Source organism: Canis aureus, chromosome 20 (genome assembly GCF_053574225.1).
Source record: "Canis aureus isolate CA01 chromosome 20, VMU_Caureus_v.1.0, whole genome shotgun sequence".
Classification (NCBI taxonomy): Eukaryota; Metazoa; Chordata; class Mammalia; order Carnivora; family Canidae; genus Canis; species Canis aureus.
The window spans coordinates 42,773,402-42,789,553 of NC_135630.1; the positions used below are offsets into that span (position 1 = coordinate 42,773,402).

The window sequence follows — 16,152 nt, forward strand, 5'->3', positions numbered from 1 at the left end:
CTTCAATAATTTCTGCTGGAGAAACTGGACAGTCACATGCAAAAGAATGAAACTAGACCACTATTATAGACCACATATAAAAACTAACTTCAAATGGCTTAAAGACATGAATGAAATACCTGAAATCATACAAATGCCCGAATTAAAAATAGGGAGTATGCTCTATAACATTAGTCTTGGCAGTGATTTTTTAAATAGGATACCAAATAGCAAAAGCAACAAAAGCAAAAATAAACCAATAAGACTATATCAAACCTAAAAGCCTGTGCACAACAAAGGAAACCACCTATAAAATGAAGAGGCAACCTACAAAATAGGAGAAAATATTTACAAATTATTTATCTGACAAAGGGTTAATATTAAAAATATATGAAGAACTCAAACAATTCAATAACAAAAAACAATCGCATCAAAAAACGGGCAGAGGAGCTGAATAGAGATTTTTTTCAGAGAAGACATACAGATAGTCAATAGGCACAGGAAAAGGTGTTCAACATCACTTTCATCCAGGAAGTACATATCAAAACCATAATGAGATATCACCTCACAATGATGCAACAATATTAAAATGACTATTATACACAACATGTAAAAGTTGTCAATGATGTGGAAAAAAGGAAACCCTTGTGCACTGTTGGTGTGAATGTAAATTGGTATAGCCAATGTGGAAAACAGTACAGAGGTTCTGCAAAAAATTAAAAACGGAAGTACCATATGATCCAGCAATTTCACTTCTGGGTATTTATTCAAAGGAAATAAAATCACTATCTTAAAGAGATATTTGTACTCCCATGTTCACTGCAGGATTATTTACAACCGTCAGGCATAAAAGAAGGAAATCTTGCCATTTGCAACATGGAGGGACCCTGAAAGCATTACACTAAATGAAATAAGTCAGACAGAGAAAGACAAATACTGCATGACCTTACTTATTTGCAAAATCTTAAAAAAAAAAAAAAAAAAAATAAAGCACTGAAATCATAGATAGAGGCAACAGATTAGTAGGTGCCAGAGGTGGGGGTGGGAAAAAAGGATTAAAATGGTCCCACTTGTAAAATTTCCACTTGTAAAATAAATAAAGCCTTAGAATATATATATATGATATATATATATATCATGGTAACTATAGTTTATAATGCTTTATTTTTATATTTCCAAGTTGTTAAGGAGAGTAAATCTTAAAAGTTATCATCAAAAGAAAAAAAAATTTTGAACTATGAATAGTGACGAATGTTAACTAGACTTATTATGGTAACCATTTCACTATATATACACCCATATTATGTCTTGTGGATCATAAACTAATATAATGTTATATGTTAATTGTATCTTAATTTTTAAAAAAGTAAAAAGAAACAATTTACCTTGGTCCCATCCAAACCCCCTTCTTTGTCTACTACCAGTTAGAAAACCAGATGTATGATCCATTGGGCTATTGTGAACAAACTTCTATCAAAACCAAATCCTGGGGGATCCCTGGGTGACTCAGCGGTTTGGCAACTGCCTTCGGCTCAGGGAGTGATCCTGGAGTCCCAGGATGGAGTCCCACATCGGGCTCCCTGCATGGAGCCTGCTTCTTCCTCTGCCTGTGTCTCTGCCTCTCTCTCTCTCTCTCTCTGTGTGTGTCTCTCATGAATACAATAAAATCTTTAAAAAAAAAAAAAAAAAACAAAGAGTCCTGACCCTAACAAAACGAATAGTAAGAATTGGTATTCTTTGAGACAATGGTGCCATGCCACTTTACGCTTGGGTTTCCAAACTCTGAATTCCCCCTCTTGGAAGTCTTCTTCTTTTTTTTTTTTTTTTTTTAATTTTAAATGTTTTTTCTTTTCTTTTCTTTTCTTTTTCTTGGAAGTCTTCTGTCTGGCAGAGTCCAGAGTATACAGTTGTCTATATAGCTGTTCAGCAATGTCAAGAAGGGCATACTACGCAAAACTATGACAGTTCACCCCGGCAATGTCACGTGGACTGTGTGCAGTGTTCCTGTTTTCACATGTGTCTCTGAAGTCAACAGGAATGATCTCTTCTTGTTGAAACAATAGGTATTGAACCCTGTGCTACAGAGGTGAAGTTTCTATAGGTGTTTTTCCCTAAGTATGTATCGGGGAACCCAGTGAACTCCAATGTCACCACCATAGCTGGCTGTCCACACTGTGGCACTCAAAGAGCAAGATGTGGTGATGCTTCTGCTGCCATAAGTTTGCCTTGTCCTCCAAGAAGGCCACACAGGGTCCAAGGATTCTGATCTCCCCATTGTTCATGTCATTTTGAAATGGTCTCACTACAATATTTCGTTTTGTCGTAAAAACATAAAAATGCTCTCTACTCTTTTTAAAATCTAAACACATATTTTAACTCATAAATTCTTTTTTTTTTTAACTCATAAATTCTTGTTGCTATTCATAAATAAAATGGTCTTTGCAAGTGGGAAGAAAAAAAGTACAATCAGAAGGAATCCGGTCTACAAAATATTAATTACACTATCAATTTCTAGTAATTAAAACAATTTAGAATCATGTAAGAATCAATGATGGTTAATACAAAAGTATAAGCAGTCCAATAATGCATGTAGATTAACACGGGTATTTGGAATACAATAAAGATGATAGTAAAGGTTAGACTATTTAATGAATGATTTGGGGAAAACATTCCTTTTGATCCCTGTCTCACACCAATTTATTTATTTATTTGTTTGTTTATTTATTTATTTATAAATTTAAATTCAATTTGCCAACATACAGTATAACACTCAGTGCTCATCCCATCAAGTGCCCTCCTTAATGCCCATCACCCAGTCACTGTATCACCCTACCCTCTTACCCTTCTGCAACCCTTTATTTGTTTCCCAGAGTTAAGAGTCTCTCATGGTTAGTCTTCCTAATTTTTTCCCACTCAGTTCTCCTCCTTTCTTATAATCCCTTTCACTATTTCTTATATTCCATGTATGAATGAAGCCAGATGATGATTGTCTTTCTCCAATTGACTTATTTCACTCAACATAATACCCTCCAGTTCCAACTACATCAAAGCAAGTGGAAGGTATTCATTCATCCTTTATGATGGCTGAGTAATATTCCAGTGTGTGTGTGTGTGTGTTTGTGTATATGTGTGTGTGTGTGTGTGTGTGTGTGTATATATATATATCTTTATCCATTCATCTGTTGAAGGATATCATTGCTCCTTCCACAGTTTGGCTATTGCAGACATTGCTGCTATGAACATTGGGATGCAAGTGTCCATTCACTGCATCTGTATCTTTGGGGTAAATACCCAATAGTGCCTTACACCAATTTAATTCCATCTAGATGATGCCAAGATTTACAGAAAACAAAACAAAACAAAACACTCTGTACTTTCTAAAAGATAATGATAATGAATATCTTTATACTCTTGCAGTAGAGTGATCTTTTACATATATCCAAATTTAAGATGACATTAAAGTCTTAAGGATAGAAGAAGTTTCATGTTTGGTATGTAAACCGAATCAGTGCTAGGGAGTACAAGTAGGAACAGAATCTCCCAGGATGGGATGCCTAGGTGGCTCAGCGGTTGAGCATCTACCTTTGGCTCAGGGCGTGATCCCAAGGTCCTGGGATCAAGTCCCACATCGGGCTCCCTGAAGGGAGCCTGCTTCTCCCTCTGCCTATGTCTCGGCTTCTTTCTGTCCTCCATGAATAAATAAATAAGTAAAATCTTTAAAAAAAAAAGAAAAAAAAAAAGAATCTCCTAGAATGAAGAGAAACATGATCGTGTAGCAGTTTGCGGAAAATAATGATAAGTAAGTGTAAAAACAATAGTGAGTTAGTTAATGAAAGAGTTAAGACCAAAGGAAACAAATATGAAATGTCTAATTGCTCAAAGAATCTTTCCCAAATAAGTAAGTTATCTTAACAGAACAAAAGAGCAGGCAGGCAAAACTGATAAAAGCTAGTAATGTGCCCAAGCCTACATGGCTAACTACTGGCAGAGATGGACTTTGAATCCAGATTTGCCTCACTCCCAAGCTCATGGTCTTTTTAGTCCCACATTTGTATGAACTAGCCATTAAAAAGCAATCTCTCAGGCAGCCCAGGTGGCTCAGTGGTTTAGCGCTACCTTCAGCCCAGGGTGTGATCCTGGAGACCCAGGATCAAGCCCCACATCAGGCTTCCTGCTGGAGCCTGCTTCTCCCTCTCCTTGTGTCTCTGCCTCTCTCTCTCTCTCTCTCTCTCTCTCTTTGTGTCTCTCATGAATAAATAAAATATTTAAAAAAAGCAATTTCTCTACATGCAATGTGGTACTCTGGATTGAATCCTCAGATCAGAAAATGGAAATTATTGGAAAAACTGGTGAAATTCTAATAAAATCCAAAGTTTGGTTAATACAACACACCAATAGTAATCTTAGTTGTAATAATTATGCCATAATTATAGAAGATATTAACATTAGAAAACCGGATCAGAGGGTTGCAGGTCTGAAACTTCTTTTAAGGCTAAAATTATTCTAAAATAAAAAGTGTATTAAAAAATAAAATAAACCCCTTAAAAATGGTGCCTTGAGTACTATCTTAAAACCTATAAGTAGATGGGATCCCTGGGTGGCGCAGCGGTTTGGCGCCTGCCTTTGGCCCAGGGCGTGATCCTGGAGACCCGGGATCGAATCCCACGTCGGGCTCCCGGCATGGAGCCTGCTTCTCCCTCTGCCTGTGTCTCTGCACCTCTCTCTCTCTCTCTGTGTGACTATCATAAATAAATAAAAATTTATTAAAAAAAAAAACCTGTAAGTAAAGATTTACTGCATGAAGTCCAATTTTTAAAAGGGCATGCTTTGCATTAAAAGCTTTGATTAAAAAAAAAAAAAAGCTTTGATTATAACAGGTTCATTAATGATTTTAAAAATCAATATCTACCTCAATTCTATAGTTTTTTAAAAATACTTATTTAACTTTCCATACCATGTTTCCTTTCATGTGAATAAAAATAAAGAATACTGTAAATAGTAGTCTTTAAAATATTGTGATGTGGTTGTAACGAACTGCTTTCTGCTTCTGCTACAGACATGACAAAAGTTTTGGGCTTGTAACAGCAAGAATTAAATTTAGAGGATGAATAGAACTGCCTGACTTTAAGAGCTGTCAGATACTAAAAGAATCAGGACTTCAGAAATAAATGAATCCTAGGAGCCGAAAAGCTGAAGCATGTAATTAAGTAGAAAACTCAGAGGTAAGGAAAGAGGAGAAAAACGTTGAGAAAGAGGGAGAAGAAACAAAATAAAGGATGTTAATAAAAATCAGGGCTTATGGTGTCTCTAAGGAATTGAGATGTGATAAATAATGGGACAGGGGAAACAGTGATATGAATAGTAGTAAATCACATCACGTCACTGCCTCATGCAAAGCCTTTCAATGGCTCCTATCACTCACAGCATGAGCCAGAGATCCCTGGACCTTGATGACTTACCCCGTAGTCCCCCATCACTTCCCTGACTTTATCTTCCGCTATTCAGCCTCTCCGCACTGACTACCCTCCAGCCAGCTTGTCTCCAGGCTTTTCTTAGGTACTCCAGGTCTTTTGCTCCTGCAGATCTCCCAACCTAGAATGATCCTCCTCCAAGATATCACCAGGGTTTGCCCCTTTGCCTCCTTCAAGTTTTGCTCAAACACTAACTTTTCAGTGACTTACTTCTGTGAAATTCTATTTAAAATAGTAATGCCCTAAAAATCCCAATCTCTCCTACCCTGATCTTATTTTCTCCTAGCTGTTTCCACCATCTCTCACTCTAAATACATTCAATGTCTGTTTCCACAGTCACTAAGATGTAAGCTCTCATATTTTTGCCTGTTTTTTTTTTTTTTTTTTACTGATATTTCCCCAGAGCTTAGGATAGTGCCAGGCACATAGTAGGTGATCAATAAATACTTGTTAAATCAACCAACACATAAGTGTGTTTTTCATTTCCATAATCAAAATAAGAATAATAAAAACATTTCCAAAGTAATAAAAGGAATCTTTTTGCATCCTTGTATTTTCGGGATATTTCTGATGTTGAACAATTGTGCTACATTATTTCAAAAGGGGTTTTTATCTTATGAAAGACTAGTGAGTTATATGCCTGGGATTATTTCAGCTGAAATACATTCATTGGCAGTCAGAAAGATACATTCTTTAGAGACCTGTTCTTATGAGCCTAAATAGCATTTAGATATTACTAGGAAAAACTTCCCCTCATAAAAACTTTACATGAACAAATATTCAGTGGTGTGATCCACTAAATTAATGGAATCATAAAATTCCAACCTCCTCATTTTGAAGATGAAAAAAAATGAGATCTATAAAAGTTGTCATTTCTTCACATTCATTTAGGACACAGCTGACAACGTGTACAACAGGAGCTAGCCCCAAACAAAAGACTAAAGCACTGCAGAATGGCCTAGCCCATACCCATATCCCAACGCCATCAAAATCCAGATTGGGCATTTTCAGTTCACTATTTGACTAAAGGTTCATTTTCTCCAATGTATTTCCATTTCATTGCTCAAAGATGCTTGTGAACAGTTGTTTCCTATTGTTTGAACACTTAAGATTCTCTTTGCATTAAGATCACCAGAATTGCAGTGTGATCACCTAAGTATTTTAGCATGCTCAAAGGCCACTGCACCATTCTGGAACACACTAAATATTCAGCCTCTTGCTCCAGACCTTTACCTTCCCTGAGAGAAGTGCGAGGCCAGCATATTTTACCAATTTCTTATTCTTTTCAGTAGATGGATTGTCAATTAACTCTCATGAAATCAAACAGAAGCAGCCTGCAAGGTCTGAAAATGTGTCACTTCTCTTTTTTAAAAAAAGATAATTCTTGTACTGAAAAACTGAACATGTGCCATTGTTTTGTCATACGTGAGGAAAAAAAAATCTGGCATTCTATTTTTTGCTTAGAGGTAGCAGAAGCAGTTAATCCACACATGTACACACACTCCCTGGGGCCCCAGACAGTCATCTCTGATGTCAGAGCGGCACACGGGCAGATACTTTCACAAAGAGAGTCTATAAATGAAGTTGCTATGGACCAAAACACCCGTATTGATTTTTAGTACAATTCAAAACACAAGAAAACATCAGTTTTCTGAGCAGCACACGCTGGGAAGGACAGGGAGAAATACACTGCAACAGTGCAGAGAAAGAAAAGGATAGAAGACAATTACATTAGCAAACATCTTAGTGTTCTTTCGGGTTGTTTGTTTCTAAGTTCAAAGAACTGAGAGGCTTGAGCTATGTTGAAAGGTTCTTAGCTGAAAACCTAAGATTGCTCATTTACTGACACTGTGCTCACAGTTGGAAGCCCGGGTCTTCAGGAAATAAAGCCACATAACCCTTTGAATGCTTGAACATCCCCTTCAAAGCCCAAAGAGTTCTTTCTATTTCTCAATTAATACTGCCCTTCCCACCTAGCCTCCCATCTGCAAATGGCAGAGTTGTCCAAATGGCATTATAAATACATTATTTACCAACACATCATTAAGTTTGCTGCAAGCAAATATTTTCCCTCCAAGGCAGAGATCTTTGGAAGGGAGGTTCAGGATCAGGAGAAACCAGCCAGCACTTACCATGGCCCCCTCACTTCTTCTTTGGGCAACTTCTCGCTGCAGTCGGGCCACAGCCAATTTCTCCCTGGAGAAACAAGAGCACATGGTTAGTTGCCTATTCTTCTCAGGGTAGAGGTACACTGGCATGGCTTTGAAACATTCTTTTGAGGTCTCCAGAGGAACTCCTTCCTTGGTTTAGCTCACTTCCTCCACTAAACTTTCTATAAATATTTAAAGTCATTCGTGCATTGTTTTCATTGAGTGTCATGAAAGAGATTTTTTTTTTGCTTTGGATTTTATAAAAGCCAAATAAACACTGAATGCTAAGTAAAAGCTTCCCTTTACGTTTATTAACATAAATAATTTGGAAACAAATTTTCTGTGGCTAAAATACTGTCCTTTCTGTATCAACTTGGCTTGCATATGATTAATTTTATTTCTTTTGTTGCTTTGTACTGATCGTGAATTTTAAAAGGCAAACAAATCTGTATCATGCTTGAAATAATAATAGAAAATCACTTACAGAGTTTGCTACATTCAAGGTACCATGCTGAGTATTTTATCTGATCTTATATGAGCCTAACAGCAACCTTATAACAGGTTTTATTATCCCCATTTATAGATTTGGAAACTGAGGCTCAGACACGCTAAGTAGCAGACCAAGCTCCCAGCTGGTACCTATTAACTGCATTAGGATCAAACTTGATGTTTTATTTCACAAATCCTAAATAAAAATTTTGTTTATCATTTTTCAGAGCTGAGAAAATATCTAAAATCTAAAAATGTTTATTTTAGCACTCTTTATTTTACAACGGGGTCCATTTCATGTCTTTTATAATTGTAATTCTGATTTCATATAGAAAAAAATTAATATTCATCCAAATGTTAAGAAGATTTTGTAAAGTGATGAAATACTACATTTTGGATAGTTTGTCAATGATTCTTAAGAAAAAAGTTTACTGGGACGCCTGGATGGCTCAGTGGTTGAGCGTCTGTCTGCCTTTGGCTCAGGTTCTGATCCTGAGACCCGGAATCGAGTCCCAATCGGGCTCCTTGCGGGGAGCCTGCTTCTCCCTCTGCTTGTGTCTCTGCCATTCTCTCTTTCTCTCTCTCTTTCTGTCTCTCGTGAATGAATGAATGAGTAAATAAATAAATATCTTTAAGGAAAAAAAGTTTACAGATGAAGTAGGGGTAAGTGAACCCTTCCAGTAATCTTCTAGTCTTAGTTTTAACAAGGAGTTCCCCCAAAAGCTTTCTACTGCTATCAAATTGTGAAACCATTTGTGTTATACTTCATCCCTCAGCCTTTCCTCTACATGGGACAGGACCAGCAATTCAGCTATTTGCAAACAGCAAGGGACAGCCTGGATTCACAGCTGAGTGAGAAGATTTCTCTAGGCCTAACTGCTTGGGCTTTTGAAATGCCTTTGACTGCCAAGAAGGCATGTGCTTCAGGTTAGTTACAGTTAAGTAATTTTTTTTTTTTTTAGTAGGAATAGTTCTTTTTGAATTCGTGCCTAAAGAGACAGACTAGAAGGAATAAAACTAGAACCAGGAGATCCCCGAGGGGAACAAATTTCGGGAGCTTGGGGCAGCACCCATGCATAGAGCCTGTGGGAGAAAGCAACAAACTCAAGAGAAAGAAGCCAGGAAGAGATGAAATCATGCACCTATTTGTGAGGTGAGCAAGGCAGAAATCTCTGTGTTCTCTGACTCAAGCCCTAATGAGCAGATGAAAGAAGCAAAGAATTGAAAGAGAAAAATATGACCAACTTCTGGTTTAAGATGAAAAATAAAAACATGGTAAATATGTAGACAAAAGAAACCAGAGAACTTACCCTATATACTTTATGATGGAGCAGTTCCACCCTGGGGTGGTATATACCCAACAGAAATGCATATATATGCTCAGTAAAAGACATGTACTAGAATGTTCATAGATGCAGTGATTGTTATCACTTTAAACTAAAAATGTGCACCCCATTAGCAACAGAATGGATAAACTTCTACATCATTATACACTGAGATACCAGAAAGGACTGAGAAGGAGTCTAAGCACAACAACATATGGGCCATGGCAAGCATATGAAAGAAGCAAACACAGAAGAATATATAGTTTATGATTCCATTTATATAAAGTGCAAAGACAGGCAAAACTCCCATGTAGCTCGATAAGGCAAGAAAAATAAAAGACGTGAATATCAAAAAAGAGAAGGTAAAACTGTCTCTGTTCACAGATGGCAATTTTCTAAATAGAAAATAATAAGGAACTTACAAAACAACTATACAGCTAATATCTGAATTCAGCAGTCACAGATATAAGCCAATACACAAAAAACAATTGTGTTTTTACATACTAGCAGCAAACAATTGGAAAGTTTAAAAAAATTCATTTATAATTGTGTCAAAATATAAATATGAAATGTAAAAAAAAAGATTTGTCAGACTACTACAAAGAAAACTAAAACAAATGATTTGAACAATTAAAGGAGACTACACACAACACACTCTTTCTCTCTCTCTCTCTCTGCAGATTCAGGTCTCTTGAAAGGGTCTCAGGAACACTCAGCATCCTAGGACTACACATGAAGAACTTAAACTATAAGATACAGAACTAAAATGGAAGGATGGTCTGGAAAATTTCCTGGAATCATTATTCCTGATTGCTGAATCTTCAGCACAAGACTGAATGAATATACATGCTAACAGCATAACTATTTTTTACAAGAGCCGTTTAGCATAAAGAAGACATTCCTAGAAACAGAGCAAAGTCTATCTTAGCACAATCATCCTACTAAATGATGAAAGAGTCCTCATACGGCTTGAAGGTTAGGAACATCACTATTTTTTCCTTAAAATAATCAGCCTTTATAACACTCTTAGGAGTGTTAGGTTCCGGTGAAATCTTATAAAATTCAATTTGAAAGAAAAATTTAATAGTTTTAGCCATTACATAGTTTTTAAGAAGGAAAATATTAAAAAAAAGAAGGAAAATATTAGGAATTCATGAATTTTATACTCTGCCCACACATTATATTTTTAGGCATTTAACAAATAGTGAGTGGACCAATGTGAAAGGCTCATCTTCAAAGTGGCAGCATGTTAGCCATTTGATTTGGTGCAACAGAGCAAAATATGTGGCAACGGGAAACATCGGCTTAAGTCTGACCTACCACCATGTAATCAGAGATGTGCCCAACTTCAAACAGCCATGTGGAAATGTGTGACACAAACATGGGGAATCTCAGTGCAGTCTGGGTCATGATAAAGACAATCCCCAACTGGAGCCCTGCAACCTAGACCTCCTTATTGTAAGTTGTAAAATTGCTTAAGTCTAGTTACTTGGGAGCTACCCTGTTTCAAAGTAGTTAGGTACTGAATGAGCAGAATTTGAGAAAAGGGCAAATACAGCTGTCTCTAAAACCATGCTCTGTAATTGGTTTAAGTCATTTATTTATTCAGGAAATGCAATACACGTAATGTCATGGAGCAGATATCTCTAAGGCGTATAAGTAACAGCCAGGGGTTTTCCATAGCATAGGCAGGACCAGACCAGTACCATCTAAGTCCCACTAAGCAAAGCATCCCAATTTTGACCTATTTTATATTGTAAATTTCTGAATCCTGTTTCCTTTGAAAGAGAATTTCAAGGCCAAAAGAACAAAAAAGAATACTTTCTTGAGGTTTGGTACTTTCTAGCTCCCAAATCTTTCATATCATTGGTATTCCATGAGTTTGCAGGATTTTTGCTTTTAGTAGGAATTATATTTTATTTTTAAATGAATGAGTTATCATTCTTTACAAAATTAAGGAAGTGAAAGAGTTGTTGGATGGGAAAAGCATCTATGATGAAATTCTCAGCATTTCTAAATATTCCCATTTCTAGAAATGGGAATATCTCATTCATCAAATCATCAACTTAGTCAAAGTATTAAAAATAAATGGGTCTGCCTTTTTAATGGTCATCTCATTTGTCCTTGGGTTCAGCAGTTCCTTGGCAAACCATATCTTCAAACCCCCAAGGTCCCAATATATGTGTGAAACCAAATGGGACCAGCATCTTTTTCATGCAAATTCAGGGTTCTTAAAAACAGCTTTGTTCAAAAAATAAAGAAAGAATCCTTGACTTGCATGCTACCCAAGGCAAATTAAACACAGTCACATACACACACACTCTTGCTCCTATTTGAGGACCTTAGCTCATCTGCTGGAAACAGACAACTGTGCTTTTGCAATGCATTACTGTTTTGTTTTGTGTTTGTAGCAAAGCCAGTAGCTCATTATGAAGCGGGCATTGACTTTATGATTGCAAAACAAATGCCCAGGGATATCTTATTGAGAGCTGTGGATCCTTATTTACAGAATAGGGATAAAGGAAGGATATAAAGAATACACACACAATGAAACAAAAGAGACCACAAACACTTCTCTTTCAGTTAAATGCAAAAAGAATTCTTCCCTCCAAGAGGGATGAAACAGAACTACTTTTCCTATTCAATTTTTTTACCCAAAAGGTGAATGAGTCCTAGGTTTCTGAAGTCTGTCAGCATAGTCCCAGATAATTTCAACTAAAGATAATAAACAGCAACAACAAAAATATTTATGTGAACTGTGGATCCTCACAATACCACTGACACAAATGCAGTTTAAGCCCATGGGAAGATCGTCCTCAATGAAGACAACAGGATGTTGGCATTTATAAAGTCCAGAAAGACCTGCAAGGTTTGCATGGTCAGAAAAACAATCAGCAGCTTGAAGAGGATGAATATATTCAGTCTGTGATGTGTGGAGACCACAAACTTAAGGGCACTGCAGAGCCATCTGTTGCATGAGTGTCAAAGACAGGGCTGTCTGGAGACAAATCAATGTTCTATTGCAACTCCAAGGCAGCCCAGCACATACCTGAATGGGTGAGAATGAAACCAGTGAGCAGCTCTGCTCTCCACCAGGCAGATGGGACCCCCACCCCCACGATGCCCTGGAGGAAGAACAGCACCAGCACACAGTGTAAGTGTGAAGAATTATGTCTACTCATTGTGAGTCTCCTTGCCCCAAACCACTCTATACAAATAGTGCTTTAGGCACACCAAGGAAGCCGCCAGTATAGTAGGTACTCTGTGTTTTGATGAAACTGCCAAGTCATTTGTGCCATCTCTACTTGACTTTCCTAGAAAAATAAAGAATAACCAGAAATAAAACAAATATAACAAAAATAGCTACAAAAATAAAGGAAAGGCCTGCTCATACATGTATTTTTAAAAAATCTTGGGCATCTTATAAACCCAAAGATACTGCGGTATTGATGAATCCTATAGTACCCCCAAAATACCCTAACTTCATGTTAGTTTTGGTTCTTAGGTTAAGTTATTATATTCCAAAGAATTTCAAATTCTTAAATACATAGTTACATATGATATAATATATGCATCAATCTCTTCCAATTTATTCAGAATATTTTTGCCAAATGACCATGTAATCCAATGATGATGAAAATTCTGACTCATTCAGCAGTGTGAATTCACTCTCTGCCTGGCACTGTTCTAGACCCCAGGAAATATGGATAGACTCTCCTACTTTTAGAGAGCTCAGGGTCTAATAGAGAGCACACCTAAGCAAATCAGTGTCCTAAGGTGGAATAAGCACAACAGAAGAGTACTGCATTCAAAGCTGGATTTTAACATTGAAGTTAGGTGATAATATTATCAGAAGATTGAAATTGAACTCCTTTAAATGGGAAGGTACATTCTATTTCTAAGATAAAATCGTTTTTTAAGTTCATATTTTTCAGCAACAAGTCACATAGGGAAAACAGGGTTTTCCTCATAAATATTTTAACTATGAAGACTCTCTCATATGTTTGACTGCTACTCCCTAAATTCTTCAAGTCTTTTTAATGCAATAGTATTATACTTTACTGCACATTTGGGTCATAGTTTTATCCAGGTCACCTCTTTCAGAGACAATGTGACTGACTTATTTTGCCTCTTCTGTTTCAATACATTGTATCATCATATCTCTATTTTTAAAAGATAATAGTATAAATAACGTTTAGTAATTAGTATGTCAAGCACTACCCTAAATACTTTACATGAAATATTTCAACCTCAAACAATGCCATGACATGTTCATTATCATCTCTGTGATACACAGCAATGATTCTCAAAATTTTTGGATTTGGAACCTCTTTACACTTTTGAAAACAATCACTGAGGGCTCCAAAGAGCTTTTGTTTCTGTGGGTTCTCTCTATCAACATTTACCATATTCCAAATTAAACCAAGACTTCAAAAATACATATTAATATATTTGAAATAATAGTAACTCCATCACAGGTTAGTGTAAGCAACATATAATTATGAAGATAACTATAGATTCCAGAACAAAAATTAAGAAGAAGAGTGGCACTGTTTTATACTTTGGCAAATGTCTTTAATATCTGGCTAACAAAAATTATGTGGGTTTTCCTTTCTCCTTCTACATTCAGAATTTTGCAATGTCACATGTTGAGTAGCTTCTGGCAAACCAGTATATGCCCATGACCAAGGAGAGTGAAAAACATAACATAGTCTTCCTATAAAATTAGTTTTGACTTATAGATTCCCTGAAAATATCATAGGGCCCTTGGAGTCCTGTGGTCCAGAGATGGAACACTGTTGATGTACCTTCCGAGGGGAATAAGGCTCAAATGGGCTGAAAAACATGCCCAACAAGCCATTGCTCTTAAATTTAAATATCATCATGCATGCTTCCCAAATGTGCAAAATAGCAGTCAATACATATTTAGTTAAAATCTCAATTGTTAGAACTTGTACTTCTGATCTACCAGCACCTGTTACCATCACCTCTACTGCTAAGAAAGTAGCCACAAGTAATGAATGAAATTATTGAGAATGAAATTTCTAAGCATTTTAATGCCAATCAATGTGAAAACCACTGGTAGAATTTTTCTGGGATACACTGAATTTCAAGTACCTCCATTTCTGGCATAGTAGAACAAAAATACTAAACAAACTCCCAATATAAACCTGTGCTCAGGCATAGATTTTGTTTCAATTAATACCCCTCCACACACCCTGAGCATTTTTCCCTACAAGGATATCACCAAATGGCTACAAGGAATTAGATAGATGACTACTGTCATTTGTACCTTGGGGCAGAGAGTCACACTTAAAATCTTGGGGAAAGGTTTCAATTAATCACAGCCTTCCCCATTTCTGAGTGGGCCCTAAGAATAAGAGCATGGTGGCGACCTAGTGTGTCTATAAGGAAAGCAGGTCATCTACCCCAGGAGGCCTAGGACCATTCTCTGCATACAGAGGCATCCTGGGGAGTCACCCGCCACAGAAGCATGACAATGCCGAGTGCCAGGTGCGCTTGTGGAGTGGGCAGATGGAGAAAGCAGTGGCAGCAGTCCCTTCATAACAGCTAAATCAATTAGCCTTTCCAAAGCAGATCATTTAATTACTCATCCACTCAGATACTCAGGGTGAGAAAAAATTTGAGAAACTTTTAGACATAGAGCCCAGACGAAACAAACTTCTTCATGCATCCTTTCTAATACATAATGTCTATGTTGGCTCCAAAACTCTAAAACACAAAAATTTACCCCCTATTACTTACTTTAAGGAAACTTCTTTCCATCCACAATGCATACGAGTCAGTAAGTTAAGAGTACATTTTACATTGGTGATCTTCATGTGATTTTGTTCAGGAATAACTAAAAGGGAGCAAGACTCAACATGGCCAACAGGCACACCCCACTGACTCTGGAAGAGAGTAGGAGTTTAATAATGTTGTGCGGGATGATTAAGGAATTCCCTCTCCCTCCTCCAACACATAATAAACAAAAAAGACATTTTAAATAAGTTGGTGTATTGAAATACAGAGATCATTAGTAAAAACAAACCCTAACTTTAGCTATCTGCTTTTCTGAAGGTCTGTCTTACCCACCCCCACCCCATGGTTCTCCTTATAGAGCTTTCTGGACCTTCTGCAATTTTTTTTCTAAACTTCTAGGACCTTAAATGTCGCTCACATAAGTGTTCCCGAATTTTTTCTACCCTGAATGCTCTTCTACTGGCAAAAATGATGTCTCAAATTGCATCGATATTTTAATTTCCTGATTCAGAAATTCATCCATAGAGTCCCTCCTGCTGCCTGTAACAATTGCCTGCTATCTGTTTCTCTCCCCTAATCAGCTCTAATACCCAGAGGACTGGGACTTTATGGTCTTCCTAGTCCATGGCACACACACATACCCTCAATGAATCAGAGCAAAGATGGCCTCACGACTTAAGGCAAGATCACAGGCTGCCTCCACCCATATTAAGTATCAGAGGTTAGTCCCATGTCCAGAGCTTAACAAATGTACCAGTAAAACCACTCTCTTCAATCCCTACTATTGGAGTCACACACGAAGCACTTGGTAGATGTTAGATGTACCAACTAATATTGTTAGTAAATGAATATACCAATGAACAAATAAACTTGTCTTTCTGGGTTTTCTCCTTTTTATTTTTACTTGGAACTCTCAGGTCTCACTAGAATAATATATGCTTTCATCACAACATTGTTGATGCACACAGATTCTAC

The 16,152-nt window shown here is 37.0% G+C and overlaps 1 protein-coding gene across 12 annotated transcripts in view; it reads right to left on the minus strand.

Annotated features, from left to right (window-relative positions):
* Positions 1 to 16,152, minus strand: part of NCKAP5 (NCK associated protein 5) — a 964,576-nt gene that overhangs the window by 520,885 nt on the left and 427,539 nt on the right. For 11 of the 12 annotated variants that reach the window (XM_077861464.1, XM_077861463.1, XM_077861465.1 and 8 more), the window contains one exon: positions 7,583 to 7,646. In XM_077861464.1, coding sequence (XP_077717590.1) covers positions 7,583 to 7,646 — 64 coding nt within the window. Of the gene's footprint in view, positions 1 to 7,582; positions 7,647 to 15,180; positions 15,327 to 15,818; positions 16,062 to 16,152 lie in introns of those variants that run through there. The other variant, XM_077861470.1, reaches the window with a different exon arrangement.